This window comes from Pelobates fuscus, chromosome 5, assembly GCF_036172605.1.
Source record: "Pelobates fuscus isolate aPelFus1 chromosome 5, aPelFus1.pri, whole genome shotgun sequence".
In the NCBI taxonomy this organism is placed as follows: Eukaryota; Metazoa; Chordata; class Amphibia; order Anura; family Pelobatidae; genus Pelobates; species Pelobates fuscus.
This window is the reverse complement of record NC_086321.1, coordinates 244,360,218-244,383,812: the sequence shown is the minus strand read 5'-3', so window position 1 is coordinate 244,383,812 and position 23,595 is coordinate 244,360,218. Positions and strand designations below refer to the sequence as shown.

General features: G+C 44.3%; 1 protein-coding gene across 2 annotated transcripts in view; it reads right to left on the bottom strand.

The window, feature by feature from the left end:
- The window catches only part of MOB3B (MOB kinase activator 3B), a 141,158-nt gene that overhangs the window by 28,840 nt on the left and 88,723 nt on the right, over positions 1-23,595 (bottom strand). For both annotated transcript variants that reach the window (XM_063455183.1, XM_063455184.1), the window contains exon 3: positions 12,103-12,305. In XM_063455183.1, the coding sequence (XP_063311253.1) occupies positions 12,103-12,305 (203 nt within the window). The remainder of the gene's footprint in view (positions 1-12,102; positions 12,306-23,595) is intronic.

The window sequence follows — 23,595 nt, the reverse complement described above, 5'->3', positions numbered from 1 at the left end:
GCCGGCAGGAGAGGGAGTGAGGTAGGAAGGCAGGCGAGAGGACCGGCGGAGCTCTAGCCAGCAGCTCCGCCGGGTCCTCTCGCGAGGTCTGAGCGTTGCCGCGGTTACCGCGGCAACGCTCAGATCTCGCGAGAGTGAACTATAGCCTTCAGGCTAAAGTTCACTCTCACCACTGGACCACCAGGGAAGGAAGCTGCACGGCACCCCCCCCACCCCCCAGGCAGAACGGATCCCCCTCTCCCCACAGGCAGAACAGACCCCCCCCTCCTTCCAGGCTAAAAGGTAAGAAGGGAGGAGGGGGGGTATAAATTTTTTTTTTTTTTTTATTAATAAAAATATATATATTTAAATGTAAATAAAATATCCATTCACACACACAGCACACACAGCACCCAGACACACACACAGCACCCTCAGACACACACACAGCACCCTCAGACACACACACAGCACCCTCAGACACACACACAGCACCCTCAGACACACACATCACCCTCAGACACACACAGCGCACTCAAACACACACAGCGCACTCAGACACACACAGCGCCCTCAGACACACACAGCACCCTCAGACACACACACAGCACCCAAACATACACAGTGCACTCAAACACACACAGCACCCTCAGACACACACATACAGCACCCCCAGACACACACACACAGCACCCCAGACACACACAGCACCCCCAGACACACACACAGCACCCTCATACACACACACAGCACCCTCAGACACACACACAGCACCCTCAGACACACACACAGCACCCTCAGACACACACACAGCACCCTCAGACACACACATACAGCACCCCCAGACACACACACACAGCACCCCCAGACACACACAGCACCCCCAGACACACACACAGCACCCTCAGACACACACACAGCACCCTCAGACACACACACAGCACCCTCAGACACACACACAGCACCCTCAGACACACACACAGCACCCTCAGACACACACACAGCACCCTCAGACACACACATCACCCTCAGACACACACAGCGCACTCAAACACACACAGCGCACTCAGACACACACAGCGCCCTCAGACACACACAGCACCCTCAGACACACACACAGCACCCAAACATACACAGTGCACTCAAACACACACAGCACCCTCAGACACACACATACAGCACCCCCAGACACACACACACAGCACCCCAGACACACACAGCACCCCCAGACACACACACAGCACCCTCATACACACACACAGCACCCTCAGACACACACACAGCACCCTCAGACACACACACAGCACCCTCAGACACACACACAGCACCCTCAGACACACACACAGCACCCTCAGACACACACATACAGCACCCCCAGACACACACACACAGCACCCCCAGACACACACAGCACCCCCAGACACACACACAGCACCCTCAGACACACACACAGCACCCTCAGACACACACACAGCACCCTCAGACACACACAGCACCCTCAGACACACACAGCACCCTCGCTCACACATATACAGCACACTCCCACACACACACATATATATATATATATACCGTATATACTCGAGTATAAGCCGAGTTTTTCAGCCCATTTTTTGGGCTGAAAAACCCCAACTCGGCTTATACTCGAGTCAGAGTCTGTATTATGGCAATTTGCATTGCCATAATACAGACTGGGGGGAGAGGGGGGCTGGCAGAGCTGTACTTACCTTTCCTGCAGCTCCTGTCAGCTCTCTCCTCCTCCGCGCCGTCCGTTCAGCACCTCGGTCAGCTCCCAGAGACTTACACTGGGAGCTGACAGAGGGAGCTGCACAGACCGCGCGGAGGAGGAGAGAGCTGACAGGAGCTGCAGGAAAGGTAAGTACAGCTCTGCCAGCCCCCCTCTCCCCCCCACTGAACTACCAATGCCACTGGACCACCAGGGAAGGAGCCCCCCTCCCTGCCATATATCAAGCAGGGAGGGGGGACGAAAAAAAAAAATATAAATAAAATAATTAAAAAAAATTAATAAAAAAAAAAAAGGGGTATAAGGACCACTATGGGAGGGGGGGGGGGGGTATAAGGACCACTATGGGAGGGAGGTAGTGGGTTAAGGACCACTATGGGAGGGAGGGGGGTATAAGGACCGCTATGGGAGGGAGGGGGGGTATAAGGACCACTATGGGAGGGAGGGGGGGGGGTAAGGACCACTATGGGAGGGGGGGGGGGTAAGGACCACTATGGGAGGGAGGGGGGGGGATAAGGACCACTATGGGAGGGAGGGGGGGGGGGGGGATAAGGACCACTATGGGAGGGAGGGGGGTATAAGGACCACTATGGGAGGGAGGGGGGGATAAGGACCACTATGGGAGGGAGGGGGGGATAAGGACCACTATTGGAGGGAGGGGGGTATAAGGACCACTATGGGAGGGAGGGGGGGTATAAGGACCACTATGGGAGGGGGTGGGATAAGGACCACTATGGGAGGGAGGGGGGGTATAAGGACCATTATGGGAGGGAGGGGGGGTATATGGACCACTATGGGAGGGATGGGGGGGGATAAGGAACACTATGGGAGGGAGAAGGGGGATAAGGACCACTATGAGAGGGAGGGGGTGGGATAAGGACCACTATGGGAGGGGAGGGGGAAGTAAGGACCACTAGGGGAGGGGAGGGTAAGGACCACTAGGGGAGGGGTGAGTCAGGACCACTGGGGGGGGGAGTGAAGGAACACGGGGGTGGGGAGGTAAGGACCACTGAGGGAGGAGGAGGGGAAGTCAGGACATATGGGGGGGGGAGGGGGCGGCAAATATCCTTGCACCGGCCCTGCACACACTGCATTCACACACTGCATTCATGCACACACACACTGCATTCATGCACACACACACTGCACTCATACACACACTGCACTCATACACACACGCTGCACTCATACACACACGCTGCACTCATACACACACACATACGCACACACTGCATTCATTATACACACACTGTAAATAAATATTCAATTAATATATTTTTTTTAGGATCTAATTTTATTTAGAAATTTACCAGTAGCTGCTGCATTTCCCACCCTAGTCTTATACTCGAGTCAATAAGTTTTCCCAGTTTTTTGGGATAAAATTAGGGGCCTCGGCTTATATTCGGGTCGGCTTATACTCGAGTATATACGGTATATATATATATATATATATGAGCTCTTTCTAATTTTCTTTGTCTCACTGAGGGTTATTTTATTTATATATATATATATATATATATATATATATAAATAAATAAAATAACCCTCAGTGAGTGAACAGACTAAGAAAATTAGAAACCTAGAATGTGACGGCACATAAAAACACCCTCACACACAGCACCCCTCTTACATACACACACACTGCGCCCCTCACGCATACAATATGTCCAAATATATATATACACACACACTAAAGCACCCCTCACACTGCACCACTACACACATTACGCTCCAGATACACGCTAGATCCCTTACCCTATATGCACTCTTAATCCTCTACACACACACACACACAATCTCCTTTACACACTCTGGGTCCTTTACACAGTAGATCTCCTACACACACACTACATTCCTTGTCAGCAAACACATACAACATTCTCTAAACACACCCTCTCTACAACCCCTACACACACTACGTCACCTATACACACACACTTCAACCCGTATACACACACTCGCTACATCCCCTATAACACTATGCTCCCTATACACACACTCGCTACATCCCCTATAACACTATGCTCCCTATACACACACTCTCTACAGCCCCTGGCCACACATATTACACCACAAACACAAATGAAATTGACCTATTTACACAATACCACACCACACTCTACACACACGCAATCCCTCAAGCAGGCTCCAAACACATGCACCATACACTTTCCTGGCCCTTTTGTCCTCTGGTATCCCACTTGTGGAGACACCAGAGACAATTTAAAAGCAAACACAGCGCAAGCATGTTATTAAATTTGCTTGCGCTGCGCAGAACAAATTCAGGGCCCTTTTCTAATGCCAGAGCTCTTCAGTGGGGCTCTGCGCATTGAACTAACATGCTCAGTTTGAGAGGGGGCGTGCTTGTCATTAGTGATGACAAAACACACCCTCTCTGGCCCCGCCCCCTTCTTAGGGGGCCGCTCTGATTGAAAAATGCCCGGGCCTAATTTTTTTCCCAGTCCGGCCCTGATAGCTAACTGTGCTAGGATGGTGAACAATAGCTAATAGTCACTTTATCTCCTCCTGTATGAATGATCACTTCATTGATGAAAATATAAAGAGGTGTAACCCTGAGATAGATATTTACCAGATATAAAAGGTCCAGTCACTGTAATCCTAAGTATATTCTTCTTTTGAAAATGAGATAAGGTATTGCACAATCACTGCATATAAAGGACTGAAATAATTTATGTCTAAATATAGGATTGATAACCACATTATTTTCAAATAATTATTATATGTTTTTCATTTGCAAGGTGATCTCATATTGGCATTACATAATTAATAAACCCAGAATGGGGGCATACACTTTTTTTATGAGCACTATATATTGATTTAGGTGTATCAACCTATGGAGAATAGTATGTCAAGAAGGGAAATGTTGTAGATACTTTATTTAAAGGTATTCATTATTACATTTTCATTCGACCTTCTGGCTCTGTATGCAGGACTGGTATTTCTTAAACCTGCATTTCTTCCATTTGTTAAATGGAGAGTACTAACCAGCTTAAATAAGTCAGCAATTTCTTGGTTATCACTGGTTATTGACAGCAAAATAAATAATGTTCAGGTAGAAGTAAAAAATATTTTCCCAGTGCATATTTACCAAAAAAAGGCTGCTTTTCTACAGATTACTATTCCAGCACTAGAAAGTCTGTGGAAATTCCCCGCTCTGCATTCAAACATACTAATTATGATAAAAGGCTACTTCATCCATTAAATTATGTAAACACAGCCAAGGCGCCTTTGAGTTATAGAATGTTTGATAGTGAACTAATCTAAAGATGTCTTCAAAGTTAAAGGGACACTCCAGGCACCAAAATAACATCAACTAGATTAAGTTGTTATGGTGCCAGGAGACCCCTCGAGGCACCTTTAGGGGTGGTTTCTTGAAAAGGCTTAACCCCAATGGTGCCTCCAGCAGTGATGTCCGCATCCGACTTCTGAATTTTCAGATTCAGGAAGCATGGAGTGCCACTGGGCTGGATCAGCTGACACTATCAGTCAATCGGTGACTACCCATTCACTAAACTGGCTTGGAAAAAAACTTTTCTGAGCCAACCTAGTGAATGGGTAGTCACTGATTGGATAAGAGCTTCAGCTGATCGCTCTCAGCAAATCTGAAAATTCAAAAGAACACCGCCACTGGAAGCAACTTTGGGGTTAAACCATTTCAGATTGGTTTAACCCCTTGAGGTAAGAGTGCCTCCAGGGACACTCCAGGCACCAAAAACAACTTAATTTAAAAAAAGTTGTTTTGGTGCATGGAGTGTCCCTTTAAATATATAAATAATAATGTCTTTAATGGACATCGGCAATACAGAAATTCTTCTTTAAAGTGGCAATATATTCTACAGCACTGTACAATTTACATCCAAAACATTTTGCACAGTGCAATACAATTCCAGGATATTAAGAATGCAAACAAGGTGACGAGGGAACTTTAGAATAACAGTTCATATTTAATTGGTCCTGCTAAAACCCAAACTATATTTACTGAACGAAATGACTGATAAGTATGATTTAAGTTTTGTTTTGTATGCAGGAGGACATGTTTGGTAACTTCAGATTAGGGTAATGAGCATCGATAGTTTTTGGGACCCTCTGGGCAACCATGTAAGCAATATCCTACCACACAGGACATTGTAAAAATTGCATGGCACTGCTCCTGCTAATTATATCAAACCTTCATCCCCCATTATATATTTTGGTGTGTTTTCATCAGTGCTGCAGCAGAGTGTAGTACGTTGCCATATTTAAAAGTAATAGACCAAGCATCATCACCACTATAGCTTGACCACTTACACTCGCAGTGCCAGGGCACTCCTGTCAATAGAAGCACTACAGTGCATTGTAGTTGTTATGGTGCTTGGTGATTTCTTTAACAATAACAAGCTTAAAAGTCTTGTGTTTATCATTTTTGGTCAACCGCATAATTATGGTAACAAATAGGCTCAGCAGCAGCTTCCAATAAGCCTCCAGTAGTGCAACCAGACAAAGTGCTGCTGAGACCACTCTCTGTGCCAGGAGCCATAATTAAATACCAGTGCAAGTGCTCTACGGGCAGAGGCTGGGATGGGTTCTTGCATCATAGCTCTCCTTCTCCACACACAGAACAACAATCATGCAGGGACTAGTGAGTATAGGCAGAGAAAGAATGATGGCTGCCAGATGCAACCCATCTGACCACACTACAGGTTGGGGATGGATAAGAGGCAGAGTTACAAGTCTGCAAAAGGCAAAGGGTGAAACACAAATGTGCAAAGAACAGTATAATACAATGGCCAGATGGAAAATGGAAAATGAATCTCCAGCTCAGCTATTAAGCCAGCATAGATATTGTGGCTTAAAATTTGGAGCCACCTTACTTCCTAGTCTTTTCCTGAATATTACCAGTTTAGTGAAAAACTCTGAGTACAAGGAATTCTGTTTTTGTGAAAGATGATCTACACAAGTTAAGTGTTATAATTCAAAAGCATGCTGATGTCTAGAGGCAATACTGTACACCTGGGGCTTAATATGCGCTGTACTGATTTAGGAATGATTAAGCTATCACCTGTCACATCAATTGCCTTAAGATGAGTTAAGCAATGACACAATAATTATCTCACAGAAACATCTCAGCAATCTGAAACCTTTTCCTGTCATTATATACCATTGTATCACATCCTAGTTGTTGTAGAATATATTTCAAAAAAGCTAATGTTTCTAAATTAACTTGACTTAAAAAAAATATATAGCATTTTGGTGCTATATTTCTCTGCTATTACATGTTATTATGGGATCATATTATGGTATGACATGCATAATGGAATGCTAAGCCAGTGGTGTCCCTAGGGTTGGTGTCACCGGTGTGGTAACACATGGTACACACACACACACACACACACACACACACCCCCTATGTTACCATAGACCAGTCTGACAAGTACACTTTGAATTTATATATATATATATATATATATATATATATATATATATATATATATATTTATTTATTTAAGGGATAGGCACAAATGTAACAAATACTTTCACTGCTAAACATGCATTTTTGCTGGCACACACAAAATGTTACACACACTGTCACAGTTAACCACCACAACATCCAGAGTGTGAATCCACCAGAACTAAATTACGATAACATAACACCAGCCCTTAAAATGGCTGGGTTTAAGATATATAGATAAAAGAATAATCAAAGATAAGTGAGGTACAAAGGGAGCCAGAAGCGAACGACAAAGCTGGATCAAGGATGCTAAATAAGAGTAGTCAAGCATAGCAGAGTCAAAAAACTCTGGGACCAATATAGAAACCACAATTATGGCATTGAAAAATATTTCATATGTATTTATACTATTTATATAAGGTGCATTTACGTAGTAACCACTCCCCGAAAATGTGAGTGGCCATAGAAAATTATGCAATTCTGTGTGAGAATAGGGTGGGGTTGCAGCATTTGACATCAGAATCCAGGACAGTTGTCAGACATAGGGAGGATAGCGTGACCTCACTGGCAAAGCAGTGAATGCAGTGCTTCTCTATGAGATACACTCACTCTAACTGCTTGTTCAAGGCGAGTGAACAGGAAACTCTCTTGACTGTCAATATGTGTAACTAAAGTTTTGTGTGTGTGTGTGTGTGTGTGTGTTTGTAGACAGCCATTGTGTGTAGTTGGAGGCTGCATACGGTATTGCATCTCTTTGAATGCTGCTTGTGGGGTTGTGTTTGTGGTGAGGATACTGCTTCTGGAGCTATGTGTTTGTGGATAGGGGCTGTAGTATGTGTGGAGGAATGAAGGCTGTAGGGTCTGTGTGAGGAATTATAGGGGCTATAGTGTGTGGATGATATAGAAGCTGTAGTATGTGTGCTCTTGTTATGAGGGTATGGGCTTTAGTGTGTGGAGAAAGAGAGGTTTTAGAGCAGTGTTCCCCAACCCCCGGGCCGCGGACCGGTACCGGTCCGTGGATCAAACGGTACCGGGCCGCCCAGGGGTGTGCGAGCCTGCCGGCTAATGCAGGGCTGGCATTGCCCAAGTGCCAGCCCTGTAATGTGCCTGCGGACCGGAGGGGAGATCAGAGATCTCCCTCCCCGGTCTGCAGGCACATTGCTGGCAGCCGGCAGGGGAGTGAGAGAGGACCCGGAAGCTCTTACCTGCAGCTCCTCCGGGTCCTCCTCTCGCGAGATTTGGAGCGTTGCCGCGGTAACCACGGCAACGCTCCAAATCTCGCGAGAGTGAACTCTAGCCCTGTAACTGGGCTAGAGTTCACCTCACCACCACCGGACCACCAGGGAATCCCCACCGGACCACCAGGGACTAAGAAATGTCCCCCCTCCTCCCAGTAAAGGTAAGAAGGGAGGGGGGACATGAATATATAAATAATAAATTTAAAAAAAGCCTCCTTACCCCCCATACACACACTGCCCACACACTACACACACTGCCCCACAAACACTGCCCCATACACACTACAAACACTGCCCCATGCACACACTACACACATTGCCCCACAAACACTGCCCCCATGCACACACTACACACACTGCCCCATACACACACTACACACATTGCCCCATACACACTACACACATTGCCCCACAAACACTGCCCCCATGCACACACTACACACACTGCCCCATACACACACTACACACATTGCCCCATACACACACTACACACATTGCCCCATACACACACTACACACACTGCCCCACAAACACTGTCCCCATACACACACTGCCCCACAAACACTGCCCCATACACACACTACACACATTGCCCCATACACACACTACAAACACTGCCCCATACACAGACTGCACACACTGCCCCACAAACACTGCCCCATAAACACACTACACACATTGCCCCATACACACACTGCCCCATACACACACTACACACACTGCCCCACAAACACTGCACACACTGCACACACTGCCCCACAAACATTTCCCCCATACACACACTACACACACTGCCCCACAAACACTGCCCCCCACACACACACTGCAACTCTCACACACACTGCTACCCTCACATACACACTGCACCGCTCACACACACATACACACAATTTTGAGTCTATGTCTTTATGTGACTGTGTTTGTGATTTTCTGACTATGTATGTGTCTGCGTGTTTTTTTTAATATATGTGACTGTTTGGTTTTTTTTTGTCTTATTAAATCAAAACAAGCGGGCCACGGAAAAATTATCAAATGTTTACCGGTCCGCGGCGATAAAAAGGTTGGGGAGCACTGTTTTAGAGTGTATGGGTGGGATGGGAACTGTAGTTCGCTCTGTAGACTTGTCTGCATCCTGTGCTGGCGATCAGCATTTCACTAAAACTGACCATAAGGAGGCTTAGCAATAGTTAATGGCGCACCCTGATTCTCAACATCTTCTGACAATTAATACACACAATGGGCTATTTCAGTATATTTGTCTTATTTTTGGAGTATTTCACACACTCACAAACACAATAGACATGTGCACCAGTGAAATGTTCTTTTCGTACGAATGAATTCGTACTAAGTAAAAATGTGATTCCGAATATCGTCCGTAAAAAAATATTTGTTTTCGTCTATTACGACGAAAAGAAACACTGTGCTTGCGCCCCCCCCCCCCCCAAAAAAAAGCAAGGAGGGAGGTGGCAGCGCTACCAGCTCCCTCCTTGTAATAAGTGTAGCAAAACAGACACCTTTTATATACTTTTATTCCCTTTGTTCAGCTGTCCATACCAACCGTTTACCGAACCCCCATCTGTGTGGTCCATGTGTTTGCACCTTTTATTCACCGACCACCCCTGGCTTTTAACCGCAGATTGCTTGTTGAAGAAAGTGTTACCCCTGTGTGGTCGCTGTTCGTATAACTGAACGCACGTGTGCAAACAAATGGCGGCCATTTCTCTTGAACGCGGGCAGTGGTGCATAGTTGCCGACAGCATGAAACTGTTTTCGGCTACACAACCCCGTGAACACCCAGGTAAACTGATACTGCTGCCCATCCAACTTCCTGAACCGTCATGAGAACGGCGTTCAGTAAACATAGACTACCAAACAGGTGGAACATTCGTATGCTAATAGCCAGGGGGAACCTTTGTCGGTGGTCGTGCGAGAAAACCCCTGAAAGACGACCGGTTGTTGCTTCAATTCCTCTGGAACTGTTTTGGGGCATCACCCTGTGGCCGACCTGTTAAAACGTCACTCTACCGGCATTCCTAACCCACCGAAGTGTGCGCTAAGATCCAAGCTATCTGGTGATGTGACTTTCGTGGGGTTATGAAACATGGTTTTTGGATGTAAATTGTAAATTGTAAATTTTTCTGTACCTGAGAGATAATTAAGTTATAGAGTTTTCTCACGCAATTATCTCTGAGGCACAGAGGATCTATGGAGGAAAAACCCTGTAATTTTGTGTGAGAGACCCATGTAGGGGTCAGTGCATAAAAAGCCATGTGTAACCAAATAAACTCAGTTGACTCCCAGAACTGTGTGTCGTCCAGTTACTGGGGGAAAGTGTTTTGGGATATTTTACTGCTTGTTTCAGCTACGAGGACTGACCAGCAGAGATATTGGAGTTCCACTAAAATACATATGAACAATTCCTACCCCCCCCCCCCCCCGCCCCCCGCATTAAAACCTATGGGGATCACCATGACCCCCATATTAATAAAAGGGAGGTTAAATCCTCCTGCATGCCCATACTGGTGGCATGCCGCAAGTAGGGGGTATGTCGCCTAAACAGCTGTGCAATAAGAGGGGTCCCCCCATGGTGGGGAACCCAGATAACTAAAATGGGGGGCATAGTGCTCCCCCCCGTGCTTAAGCAGAGGACTCAGTTTTGCCAGCCATGGCCATGTTCTGTGCTCTTAGAGTTTCATCCTTATATTTGCAGAAAGTTGGAACTAATAACTCAAGAGAACTGCATCCTGTGAATTTACAGAGTCATTACTCCAGGGATATTGAGATCTATGATATTACTTCTGCTGCTTGAAGGCCACCCAGGAGTGGCACAGCTGAAACAAACTGCCCATAGTCATGTTTGGTGGCAAAGTTTGGATAGAAATACTGGGCAGTTTGCAACTGCATGCTCAGGATGTGCACAATTGCAGAAGCCCAGATGTAAATGTAAAATATAACCATGAACTTTTGGGGACTGGAGTGTTCCTTTAAAATATACCTGTATTAAACTTGCATATGTCTCTTTACTCTGTCCTCTTTTTTGATGTCTCTTCAACAGATATAGCTGCTTAAGGGTTCATGTTCTGTGTAACCCTTTTCTTACGCAATATAGTGATTGTTGGCCATGCAAGTTACAACCACAATTCATAAACCAGGTATGTGTGATGGAACATATAACCCACCTAGCTTCTAGTTCCATTTTGCCTCTAAGATGGTACTGTTATCAAAAATGTGTATAAATGTATTTTTACATTTTTATTTGTTTTTGTTTGTTTTTTTTAAATAAAAAATTGCAGAAACATTTATTTGGGCGTGTTGGGCACACAGTATGTTAAGAGAGAACAAATAATCTTTTCCTTTTTCACAAACAGTGAAAATCAAAAATCAAGGATTTTGATAATTTACATCACAATCTCATAGCAGGCTTTTTTGTTTTTTGGTACTAATAGCTGTGAGTTTGAAAATAGTGATGCAGTTACAAGATCATCACTTGAATACTTATAACAGTATCATCTTTCAAAATTGGGATAATCCTAGAAATCTGAATCTTATAATGGATGTCATAATGAAACAAAGCAGATCTATGTGATTTGAACAGAGACTGTGAATATTAATAAAATCTCACATTTATGCATAGAACAGGATATGTATATGTCGCATGTGTATCTAGAGCACAAAGTATCCTATTTACTCACCAGAGGCTCAAGCTCTTTGCGGTCTATAAGGTTCAACTCTGTTACAAAGTAATAAAAGTGCTTGTAACAAGTGTTGACGTGCGCTTCTGCTCCCATAATGATGATACGGTCAAAGTGATGGATGTACACATGTACAAAGACCCGGAATAATCGACACAGAATCTTCTTGCAGATTTGAAGAAAGTTCTTTGGAAAAGGAATTCCTGCCAAAAGAGAACATACGGTAGTTTGAATGGTCTTTTGAGTTGAAATGAATTCATTTAATAGTATTTATGAGAACACTGTAACAACAATTATTAGCATAATTAAAGGTGCATATTTAATAGTGTTCTCTTATTCCTATACCACTAGTGGCTCCACATTAGAATAAGGTTTATATTTTATAAGTTTCCCTTAAACAACTCTCCGTTCTCTAAGACGAAAGCTTGATGTTGCCAGAATGTATGAGTTTTCTGAACAAAAAAAAGGCTTCATGTCACGGCTCACGGCTCGCCGCCATGTGCGTCTGTGCCTGATCGGCACAACCGCACCAACTTGCTGAGCTTATCTGCTCAGCGGCGAGCCGGGAACAGCTCCTCCGCGTCTTCTGGGCAGTGTGCCCGAACCAAAGATGGCGTCGACCATGCGGTCGCGTCCATCAATGGCTCCGCCCCTAAAAGTTATACGTGTGCGTGACGTCACAACGCCAACGCACGCGCACGTTCTGGGGGCAGAGGTCACCCTCTGACCAATCAAAGCCCAGAGAGGGATATTTAAATCCCTGATTTGCCCCAGTACCTTGCCCTGTCGTGGTTTCCTGTTCCTGGTTCCTAAGAGTGCGTTTTTCCCTGTGATGTTGATATTCTGGTATTCTGATCTTGGCTTTTCCTGGTTATTCCGATTTCTGGTTCCCCTGACTTGGCTTGTTTTATACGGTATTGTGTATTTCTGGCTTCCTTGACCTCGGCTTTCCCTTTGACCATTCTCTGTCTCTAACGTATTAGTCCAGCCATTTTAAGGACCGGTTTACTTTCTGTCCTTTTATTTCCTTTCTTATTTCTATGTATAGGTTTACATAGTTTCTGCATGTTGGACCACACTAGCAGTCATGACAGCTTTACATACACATCTCATCTGTCAAACTTCATTACTATTACTCCCCAAATGACATTCACAAATATAAGACAAAGCACCTAATCATCATCTTTAAATGATTTCTGTTACTCTTCCTCTTCAGCATCCTAGCTTTCCCATAGAAAAGCTTTGACTCAATGCAACGGAAGTGCCTTGTCACTAGAGACATTTTTAATCCCGCAATGTAAATATTGCAGTTTCGAAAAAAGGCAGGGTTAAAAGAACAGGGCACCCAGTCAGACTTTCTCCATTATAGATTCATATTGTGTTCATACAGCGCAGCCCTTGCCCATGCCAAACAGTCATACTTTTCCTCTCTCATTAGTTGGAGTCCCCTCTGGTCCCCTTCTATTTTCCCTTTATGCTGCTTCTCTTGGTAAACTTATTACCTCTTTTGGATTCCACTACCACCTGTACGCTGATGACACCCAGATATATCTCTCCTCCCCGGACCTCTCTCCTGCCATCCTACAACGTGTCACTCCTTGCCTTTCTTCCATCTCTGACTGGATTTCCTCAAGCTTTCTAAACTCAATCTCTCTAAAACTGAGCTTCTTGTCTTTCCTCCTCCTAATACTGATCCACCTCTTTCGCTCTCCCTTCAAATTAGTGGTATCCACATAAGTCCATCCTTGCAAGCTTGCTGTCTTGGCGTCATACTTGATTCTGGCCTCACCTTTGAGCCTCACATCCAGTATGTTGCAAAATCCTGTAAATTCAATCTTAAAAACATAGCCCGCATCCACCCCTTTCTTACGCAAGATGCTACCAAGGAGCTTGGTTTCCCACATGGATTATTGTAACCCTCTCATAATTGGTCTTCCCAAAAACTGTATTGCACCGCTACATTCTGTAATGAATGCTGCCACCAGACTGATTTTCCTCTCCAGTCGGTTCTCTCACACCTCGCCCCTCTGTCAGTCCTTACATTGGCTTCCTGTATCCTATAGGTGTCAATTCAAGGTACTCATTCACATCTATAAAGCACTGAACAATTCTAGACTTAGATCTCTTCACAGAACCATAGGTATGCCCCTGCTCAGTCTCTCCGCTCTGCCCGTGATCTTCTCCTGTCTATTGTATGCACCCATATAGCCAAATTACACTTGCAGGACTTCTCGCGGGCGGTTCCCTTCCTATGGAATAGCCTACCTACCGCCATCAGACTCTCCCCTAGTCTTCAATCATTTAAGAAGTGCCTTAAAACCCATCTCTTTAGGAAAGCTTATTGCCTCCCAGAGTAACCTCTAACTTACATACGTGTCTCTTGCTCTCTCCTAAAGAGCAGCACTCTACTCTCTCCTCCAGCTCTGCTTCACTCACACCTTATTTGGTTGATATTTCCTGTCCTATTGTGTTTTAGACCCCACCTCCTATAGACTGTAAAGCTTGTTTGAGCAGGGCCCTCTTCAACCTATCGTTCCTGTAAGTTTTCTTGTCATTGTCCTATTTATATATACAGGGAGTGCAGAATTATTAGGCAAATTAGTATTTTGACCACATCATCCTCTTTATGCATGTTGTCTTACTCCAAGCTGTATAGGCTTGAAAGCCTACTACCAATTAAGCATATTAGGTGATGTGCATCTCTGTAATGAGAAGGGGTGTGGTCTAATGACATCAACACCCTATATCAGGTGTGCATAATTATTAAGCAACTTCCTTTCCTTTGGCAAAATGGGTCAAAAGAAGGACTTGACAGGCTCAGAAAAGTCAAAAATAGTGAGATATCTTGCAGAGGGATGCAGCACTCTTAAAATTGCAAAGCTTCTGAAGCGTGATCATCGAACAATCAAGCGTTTCATTCAAAATAGTCAACAGGGTCGCAAGAAGCGTGTGGAGAAACCAAGGCGCAAAATAACTGCCCATGAACTGAGAAAAGTCAAGCGTGCAGCTGCCAAGATGCCACTTGCCACCAGTTTGGCCATATTTCAGAGCTGCAACATCACTGGAGTGCCCAAAAGCACAAGGTGTGCAATACTCAGAGACATGGCCAAGGTAAGAAAGGCTGAAAGACTACCACCACTGAACAAGACACACAAGCTGAAACGTCAAGACTGGGCCAAGAAATATCTCAAGACTGATTTTTCTAAGGTTTTATGGACTGATGAAATGAGAGTGAGTCTTGATGGGCCAGATGGATGGATTGGTAAAGGGCAGAGAGCTCCAGTCCGACTCATACGCCAGCAAGATGGAGGTGGAGTACTGGTTTGGGCTGGTATCATCAAAGATGAGCTTGTGGGGCCTTTTCGGGTTGAGGATGGAGTCAAGCTCAACTCCCAGTCCTACTGCCAGTTTCTGGAAGACACCTTCTTCAAGCAGTGGTACAGGAAGAAGTCTGCATCCTTCAAGAAAAACATGATTTTCATGCAGGACAATGCTCCATCACACGCGTCCAAGTACTCCACAGCGTGGCTGGCAAGAAAGGGTATAAAAGAAGAAAATCTAATGACATGGCCTCCTTGTTCACCTGATCTGAACCCCATTGAGAACCTGTGGTCCATCATCAAATGTGAGATTTACAAGGAGGGAAAACAGTACACCTCTCTGAACAGTGTCTGGGAGGCTGTGGTTGCTGCTGCACGCAATGTTGATGGTGAACAGATCAAAACACTGACAGAATCCATGGATGGCAGGCTTTTGAGTGTCCTTGCAAAGAAAGGCTATATTGGTCACTGATTTGTTTTTGTTATGTTTTTGAATGTCAGAAATGTATATTTGTGAATGTTGAGATGTTATATTGGTTTCACTGGTAAAAATAAATAATTGAAATGGGTATATATTTGTTTTTTGTTAAGTTGCCTAATAATTATGCACAGTAATAGTCACCTGCACACACAGATATCCCCCTAAAATAGCTATAACTAAAAACAAACTAAAAACTACTTCCAAAAATATTCAGCTTTGATATTAATGAGTTTTTTGGGTTCATTGAGAACATGGTTGTTGTTCAATAATAGAATTAATCCTCAAAAATACAACTTGCCTAATAATTCTGCACTCCCTGTATATACCGTATTTATCGGCGTATAACACGCCCCGGCGTATAACACGCACCTCATTTCCAGAAGGAAATTCCAGGAAATTTCCACCCCTCCCATAGTATTCCCCCCCCTCATCCCATAGTGTTCCCCCCCCTTTCCATAGTAATCCCCCCCCCTCCCATAGTATTCTCTCCCCCCTCCCATAGTATTCTCCCCCCCCATAGTATTCTCCACCCCCTCCCATAGTGTCCCCCCCCTTTCCATAGTATTCTTCCCCCCCCTCCCATAGTATTCTCCACCCCCTCCCATAGTATCCCCCCCTTTCCATAGTATTCTTCCCCCCCTCCCATACTATTCTCCACCCCCCATAGTGTGTCCCCCCCCCCTCCCATAGTGTCCCCTAGTGCACTTTCCCTCTGTCCCATATTTACTTACCTGTCTTGAAGCGTGGGCCGGCTTCACAGCGCGCACCGCGGAACTGGAACTTAAATTTCAGGTTCCGGTTTCCGGCGGGACTGAAAGGAAGTGTGCACACAATAGTGTGCACACTTCCTTTTAGTCCCGCCGGAAACCGGAACCTGAAATTTAAGTTCCAGTTCCGCGGTGCGCGCTGTGAAGCCGGCCCACGCTTCAAGACAGGTAAGTAAATGTGGGATATCGGCGTATAACACGCACCCATGATTTTCTCCCTATTTTCTTGGAGAAAAAGTGCGTGTTATACGCCGATAAATACGGTATATATATATATATATATATTTATATAATATATATATATATATATATATATATATAAATATATATAGTTAAATCCCCCTCTCATAATATTGTAAAGTGCTACGGAATCTGTTGGTGCTATATAAATGGCAATAATAATAAAAATAATTATACACCTAGACCACTTCATTTAGATGCAGCAAATATTAGGAACTTTGAAGGTAAGTATATTTTTCTCATGCTTTTTTTTTTTTCCAGAAATAGTTTAAGTTAAAAACAAAATACATATATTTAGGATATGGGTTTACTTGGAACAACAAGCATTACAAAATGGAGAAATACACATTTAGAAATTTTTATAGAATTGTGCACAGTGAGGGAAATTTGATTTGGCCAAACCATTTTTTTCTGAAAATGAAAAGGTTTCGGGACAGGAGCATTTTGGCCATATGTTGACTCAGCTTGGCAGAATTTCAGTACTAAAACACTGATTCAGGAAATTAATCCGACAAATCAAAAAAGAGCATGAATTAGCCAATCTGTGTACTGCAAAAAATATTAGAAATATAAATATAATTTATATATTTTGCCAGAGTTAATGTGTTGAATGAGCTATGCTATCCGGGACACCAGGGAACTAAATTGTGACAGCGAGATAGGACCCCAGTATAGCGGCTGCCCCGCCAAAAGTGAACACTGAGGAAAACCGCATTTGTTATAATTTGTTTAAAGGACCACTATAGTGCCAGGAAAACAAACTTGTTTTCCTGGCACTATAGTGTTAATAGGTCCCCCCCACCCTCAGGCCCCCCTCCCGCCAGGCTCTAGGGGAAGGAAGGCTTACCTTTCTTCAGCCCCGGGCTTCCTCATTCGCAGAAAGAGTCGCGTGCGCATTCTGTCAGTCCATAGGAAAGCATTCTCAATGCTTTCCTATGGACGCTGGTGTCTTCTCACTGTGAAAATCACAGTGAGAAGCACAGAAGCACTTCTAGCGGCTGTTAATGAGAGCCACTAGAGGCTGGATTAACCCTAATGTAAACATAGCAGTTTCTCTGAAACTGCTATGTTTACAGCTGCAGGGTTAACCCTAGATGGACCTGGCACTCAGATGACTTCATTGAGCTGAAGTGGTCTGGGTGCCTACAGTGGTCCTTTAATTTCTCACTTATAATCTATTGGAGTAAAAAATTATCAGCTAGACTAGAGGGTATTTTCAGTATAAGTAAGGGAGCTTTAACAGATGCTGCTAAATAAAAAGAACACAATTTATTTAATTAGGTTTTTTTTTTTTATTGGCACTATCGTTAAATCTCCCAGCAGGATATTTGTGCAAGCTTTGTGATGTAATTTACAGTTAAACCAGCTGGTTGGATGAAAGGTATGTTGCAGGCCTGGAAAAATAAAGAACCAGGTTAATCTGAGATTATACATTGTGAAAAGGCTATTTTCAAAGAATATATGCTAAGAGCATGTACAATCTGTAGAGTTTACACAGCAAATTATGAATCATCCAATCGAACAGATAGCGTGTCTTAATCACATATTCAAAACAAGATATTCGATTAGGTATGAATAACTGTTGCATTCTTGATAAGCATTCTCTATGTATAAAATTAAAGTCCAAGTCCATACGGTAGAATTATTTCATTGGTTTCTGTGGTGACTGCGACTCCCATGTGCTAGTAGTAGTAACCCTGTAAATCTCAAACCTTAGACCATATTGGATCTTGATTTAAATCTGGAAGAATTGAAAAAGTATTTTGCCTAGTGCCTCTGTTCTTCTGATGATATCTTATTTATATATGATTATGGTAAATCCAATGGATAATTTAGATGGGGACATTCATTCTAACTAGAGGGGTATTGGCCACACTTCACTGACAAAGCCCAAGTTGGGCTAAAATGATCACCTGGGGTTACTGTATATCTTGTGCAGAGGGAACCTGCCAGCATTTAGGATCTGGACTGCCCTTGTGGGTCAGACCGATCTGATATGAGAATGATATATGTTCTCTCTGTAATGGTACAAGTGTGTGTATGGTTGCTGAACAGGGACTAACCAATGGACAGCTTAATACATTTTTGGCCATTCTCGAGGTTTCATTGACTGGTTGTTTTTTTGCTTATTTGAATTGCGAGCCAAAATTGCTGAATTAAAAAAAAATCCTCAACTCCTCTTCATTTTCAGCTTGGCTATTTTGGCCTGAAATTTGACAATTCATGGTTTAGTTAACATCCTTGACTGCATCCTACATGATGTAATAAGCAGGTGCATAGCTAGGTGGAAAAGAGACCAGGGCTTCAGCTCAAGGGTGACTTTTATGACTCTTGCCATGGCTGCACAGGTCTCTCACCCCAAAGGCCGGCAGGCTGCCATAACAGTATTTTAGGCCCCAGGCAAAGCAGTGCACTGGGGCCCTCACTGCACAATCACTCAAAGAAATAAAAAGGTAATTAATCGATAAACTTAGCTTATATTTATTGATACCTCCAATAAATGCAGTACATAGAATACATACACACTAATTGCTGAATACATTCACACACAGACTGCTGAATACGCACAGACTACAGTGTGTGCCGTGAGGCAGTAGGGTCTATATTGTGTGCGGGGGAGGGGGGGGGGAGAGAATCAGTGGGAAAATGTATATTTTTTACCTCTGGCCTGGAAGGAGTGGATATATCACTGCAAGCCCTGGTGGTCCAGCTGTGGCACGTGCCCTTCAGCCTACATGCTGATTTCACTCTTTTCTTCCCGTGAACACAGTGCGGTGTCGGAGCGTTGCCATAGTAATGCGTGGCAATGCTCTGACATGCCTTCTCCTATCCTGCAGCCTCCCAGGCCCTACCTCCCTCTCCCCTAACGAACTGTTAGGAAGCCGAGAAAGGAAGACAGCAGGGCCCCGGTATAAACCTACATTTTTAAACTATACACTATGCTGTACAAGCCAAGTACCCGCAGCATTATCCGCAAATGATTTCAGATGGCACTTGAGACTCTAACAAGTTTAATAGAAGTTTCGCAAGACTTACAAAGTGCAGCTAAATTTGGAAGGAATTTAAATTAGGGATGCACCGAAATGAAAAATCTGGGCTGAAACCGAAACAAGCTTTTCTATAATTTTATTAATATTGGACTCTGGATCAATTCTTCCCTATGGGGATTTAGCAAACGCAGGATGTCCTCATGCACAGCATGAGGACGTCCAGCATCAGTTAGGCGACTTTTGGTCGCCTAACCACCCGGAAGTCCCTCTGGTAGACTAGAGGTGGACTTAACCCCTCATGGTAATTACTGCAGTTTCTGAGAAACTGCAATAATTACACTTGCAGGGTTAAGGGGACTGGGATACTGCACCCAGACCACTTCAATGAGCTGAAGTGGTCTTGGTGCCTATAGGTCCCTTTAAAGTGGTCTGCGTGCTGTGTCCCTTTTGCACCTAATGCTGCAATGTTAAAGGATCACTATAGTGTCAGGAAAACAAAGCGATCCCCCTCCCGTAGCTTAAAACCCCTTCAGCAGCTTACCTTATTCCAGCGCCGGGCTCCCTCGGCGCTGGTGACCTCTCCTCCCCCGCCGACGTCAGCTGCCCCGTCTGACGTCAGCGGAACCAAATGTGCATGCACGGCAAGTGCCGCGCGCGCATTCAAAGTGTCCATAGGAAAGCAATTCTCAATGCTTTCCTATGGATGCTCTGCGTGATGGAGGCATAATATGCCTCCAGCATCGCAGATGCGCCTCTAGTGGCTGTCCGGAAGACAGCCACTAGAGGCTGGCTTAACCCCAAATGTAAACATAGCAGTTTCTCTGAAACTGCTATGTTTGCATCTGAAGGGTTAAAACCTGAGGGACCTCGCACCCAGACCACTTAATTGAACCCTTTAAACATTGCAGTCCCAGAGAACTGCAATGTTTACATTGCAGCACTAAGTTTGCCCACAGTGGCTGTCTACCAAACAGCCACTGGGGGCGCTTCCGGAATCGTAACGGACTTTTGGTCCGTTATCTGATGCTGGACGTCCTCTCGCTCTGCATGAGGATCTCCAGTGTTAGATTTTCCCCCATAGGAAAGGATTGATGAAATGCTTTCCTAAGGGGAGGTCTAATCCGCGCATGGCATTTGCCGCACATGTGCATTAGACCCCGCTTGTCGCAAGGAGGGGCGGAGCTTCGACCCAGCGCCCAGGGACATCAGCGCTGGGATAAGGTAAGTAAATAAAGGTTTTTTGCTGGGTAGGGGGGAGGCAGAGGGATTGGTAGTGCCAGGAATACAGCTTTGTATCCCTGGCACTATAGTATCCCTTTAAGCACACACACTCTGATAGACACACATACATTCACTGACAGACACACATTGACAGTCTCTCACACACACACACACACACTCTGTCAATGACAAACACACATACGTCACTGACAGACACAGACTCACTGATTTGACACACTCATTAACAGACACACACTGACGGACACATGGATAGTAACACACACACTCAATGACAAACAGACTTTCACTGATTTGACAAACACTCATAGACACACACATACACTCATACACACACACACACTCACACACACATACACTCACAAATTATTATAATTTAATTAACATTTTCCACCTCCCTACCTGAATGTAATTAACATTTTCCGCCTCCCTACCTGAAGAGCTGTTGTGGATCTGTCACTGGGATCCAGTGGGGCTGCTAGGAGGCGTGCGGCTGTGTTTCAATCAGGGGCGGCGAGGGAGCTGTGATCTCCCTGCTTTGCAGAAACACAGTTGCACGCCTCCCAGTAGCCCCACTGGACCAGGGAGAACACCAGGTAAGCTGGAGTGGGCCCCCTTGTTAGTGCCACCTAAGGCAAATGCCTAGTTTGCCTTGGGCTAATTACACCCCCACCTTCCACGGCGTGAGGTACTGAATGCGGGGAAGGGGGTGTAATTTTTGGCAGATTTGACCCTTTTTCGGCCGAAATGGGGTAGGCCCATTTTCGGCCATCCCTAATTTAAATGACCACTCTTAGGTTAAAAATAAACATTTTTGAAAAGTGAACCTGTCAGTCATTTTTTCTTAACATAAATCATCCTCAAACAAAGTGATTACATAGTATATCAGATAGATACATCATGAATGTATTAAACATTTTAAAATATGCTCACCTTATCTGAGATCCAGTGGTGCCATTTCCTTCTCATTGTTTGTTATACCACCTCTGGTCTACCCTTCACTCTGCCTGCAGTCTTCTGTGATTTTGTCCTGCTTGGGCACGAATCCCCAAGCAAAGTAAACCTCCACTTTGGCGCTGACTTGCTGGCTTCATTTGCCAGCATGTGGGGAACTGAATAGTGTGATGTCAGTGACTCCGTTCCTATGATCGCCAACCAGCAAGAGTAGCACCAGCTAGGGAGTTACCAATGCAACCACATGTGCTGTGTCTACTATATGTGGATAGCAGAAAGACTGTAGAAGGTATTTTCTACTTTCCCTTGTCAGTCAACTCTTTTAAAAGAGTTATTTGTCCCACGTGCCTATGCTAAGGAGGTGCTTTTTCCAATCTATATTTGTTAGCAAAACTGTGAACTGCAAAATATAGATGGAAAGTTATGCATTAAAAAGAGCACAGGCAGAATTTCCTATCAGCAACTACTCTGCATTTCAGTAGTTCTGATCTTAGTCCGATCCAATGCTCTTGTCTATGTTGCGCCTAACAAAATACATCCGCAAAAATAACTTTTACATCATCTAATTACATACGTCACGAAATTCCATCCAGACATCCCACTCATGGATAGTCCTCGCTCTACACTATGTATAGTCCTCACTGTAAAATCTGACCACATGTGAATGTATTGCTATAGGCTGGGCAGATCTCAGTTGCAAAACCTGCGTCATGCAGAACTTTATGAGGAGACCAAGAAGTCACGCTTAGTGAAATTCAGTGGAAACAGATATATGAAATCTGGTATAAGATACATAAAGCACTTACTGTTGCTTCTGAATATAAATATGTCTACATATAATTTGATAAAAGATTCCCTTTTAACTCACATGAAACATTTTCCGACAAGTAGACAAACAGATCGACTGCACGCTATTTGTCCTTCTAAATATAATGGCAAACACAGTTGTTGACAGGCTATTACATACACAAATGAACTGTGGCTATGTGTGAACATCCTCTGTCAGGGTTCTCAAAAACAAATATGGCAGTGCAGACTGCTGTAAATTGATTAAAATATCAACTAGATCAATATTTGTGTCAATTATAGCTAGTAACATTGAGCATATCCACTGTTCATTTCTTTAGTAAATTGCAAGGGTTTACCCACCGTGTAACCCTACTATGGCAATGCATTTCTAACTTAGCAGATATATTTGTCTGCTCTGCCCAAGGATGGACTGACTGCCTTCTGGACTCCCGGGCAAAATAATTTGAAGGTCTTTATACCAGTATTAAAGGGACACTGTAGTCACCAAAACAACTTTAGCTTATTGAAGCAGTTTTGGTGTATAGATCATTTCTCTGCAGTATCACTGCTCAGTTCTCTGCCATTTATGAGTTAAATCACTTTATTTATGCACCCTAGTCACACATCCCTGCATGTGACTTGCACAGCCTCCCTAAGCACTTCCTGTAAAGAGTCGGCTAATGTTTACACTTCCTTCTTTGCAAATTCTATTT